Source organism: Austrofundulus limnaeus, unplaced genomic scaffold, assembly GCF_001266775.1.
Source record: "Austrofundulus limnaeus strain Quisiro unplaced genomic scaffold, Austrofundulus_limnaeus-1.0 Scaffold672, whole genome shotgun sequence".
Classification (NCBI taxonomy): domain Eukaryota; kingdom Metazoa; phylum Chordata; class Actinopteri; order Cyprinodontiformes; family Rivulidae; genus Austrofundulus; species Austrofundulus limnaeus.
This window is the reverse complement of record NW_013953074.1, coordinates 68740-70500: the sequence shown is the minus strand read 5'-3', so window position 1 is coordinate 70500 and position 1761 is coordinate 68740. Positions and strand designations below refer to the sequence as shown.

The window sequence follows — 1761 nt, the reverse complement described above, 5'->3', positions numbered from 1 at the left end:
TTCACAAACTGACTGACTCACTCATTCATTGACTCAGTCACTCAATGAATCACTGACTGACTGACAGACTCACTCCCTCACTGACCAACTCACTCATTCACAAACTGACTGACTCACTCATTCATTGACTCAGTCACTCAATGAATCACTGACTGACTGACGACTCATAAACTCGTTTGTAACTGTGTCTTCTCTGTGATCTGCCTGCTGAAGCTGGGAGGTGGAGCGTTCAGTCGTGTTCTGGCTGACAGCATGACCCGTGGACCTGTGGTCAGATTACCATCCGCCTGCAGGGCTGCTGAGGTCAAAGCCTGGCTGGAGAGTACAGATGGTTTTCAAGATGTCAAGGATGCTTTTGACAACACCAGCAGGTAAGATGATACATCCTTTTATTGTCACAAGTCGGTACAGAAAATAAAGTTTTTTCTATTCTACAGTATTAATGTCCTGTTGCAGAGCGCACCTGCATCTAGATGCAAGAAAGGTCCCAATCAAAAATTGAGTTGCCACATCAAATTTCAACTTTGTTGCCACAATATGTAAATTGAACAGACCCCCTGGATTATTTGAGGAAACTATACAGTCTAGTTTCATATTGCTTAATAATATTATATCAGTGTGCCCCAGGGCAGCTGTGGCTACACTGCAGCTCACTGCTGTCAGTGTATGAATGTATGTATAAATGGGTGATTGATTGAAGTGTAAAGTGCTTTGGAGTCTGACAGGACTTGATAAAGCACTATATAAGTGAAAGCCATTTACCATTTATAATTTACTCAAATGATTGGGGTGGATGAAGATAAATCTATGATRTCTAAGGCCCCCATTGTCCACCTGGTTCCACCATTACACCTGGTGGTGGATGAAATCTCTCTGTTCACCAGGATGTGTGACAGCACCGCCTCAGACAAGAGAAACAAACCTCCCTCTGTTCTTCTTCAGTTTAACTCTTATCTGCTTGATCTGGCATCAAAAACATTCAGCTTTACTTACATTCTTTGTTCAATTCCAGTCCARACAAACACTCATCTCATCAGCTACAAACTTTCATTTGTTAGATCAATCCCTCGRAGACAGGGGAGCAGCTTTCAGGTTCTTCTTGTGTATAAAAACCAAGATGGTGCTTCTTGCAGGTTCGCTCGGCTGCAGAAGCTCCTGGTTGGTCTGGCTGGGAGAAACCTTTACATCCGCTTCCACTCCAGGACTGGAGACGCCATGGGGATGAATATGATCTCTAAGGTACTGTTCAACGCTATTAAGTTTTTAGACTTTAAGACTACTGTATAAAACTAAAATCAGGCCAACATTGTAAATAAGAAACTGTTCTTAATGTTTTGCCTGTTGAAATAAAGGTTAAATAAATAAAAATAAATAAAAAACTAAGACCTAAAGACTTGAATTTAKTCCAGTGAGAGGTCATCTTCCGATCAGGAGATCAGAGGTGTCAGACCCATAAATTAAAGGTAGTATCTGACTGGACAGCAGCCATTTGGGACTAGTTGTTGAATCAAAACTGTGAGAAAATCAAACATTTTAAAGCTGCAGTCTCATTGGTTTCTGAGTGTCTACAACTTAGTAACCAGCGAGTTGTGCCACCATGTTTTGTGTGGTCCGTCTTTGAAAATCAATAATAAGTATTTTGTGGACACGGCTTGTAAAACTGTATTATAGGACATGCTCATTGGGACTCATGCAAGAACATGTTTGTATTCTTCTCCTAAATTTCTCTTACTTTTGTTCGTACAAAGGGTTCGTACGAAC

The 1761-nt window shown here is 41.0% G+C and overlaps 1 protein-coding gene across 1 annotated transcript in view; it reads left to right on the top strand.

Moving 5' to 3' along the window:
* The window catches only part of LOC106531768 (3-hydroxy-3-methylglutaryl-coenzyme A reductase), a gene marked incomplete at both ends in the record, with an annotated part of 14722 nt that overhangs the window by 10481 nt on the left and 2480 nt on the right, over positions 1-1761 (top strand). The window contains 2 exon segments of the mRNA XM_014027689.1: positions 214-371; positions 1134-1239. Coding sequence (XP_013883143.1) covers positions 214-371; positions 1134-1239 — 264 coding nt within the window.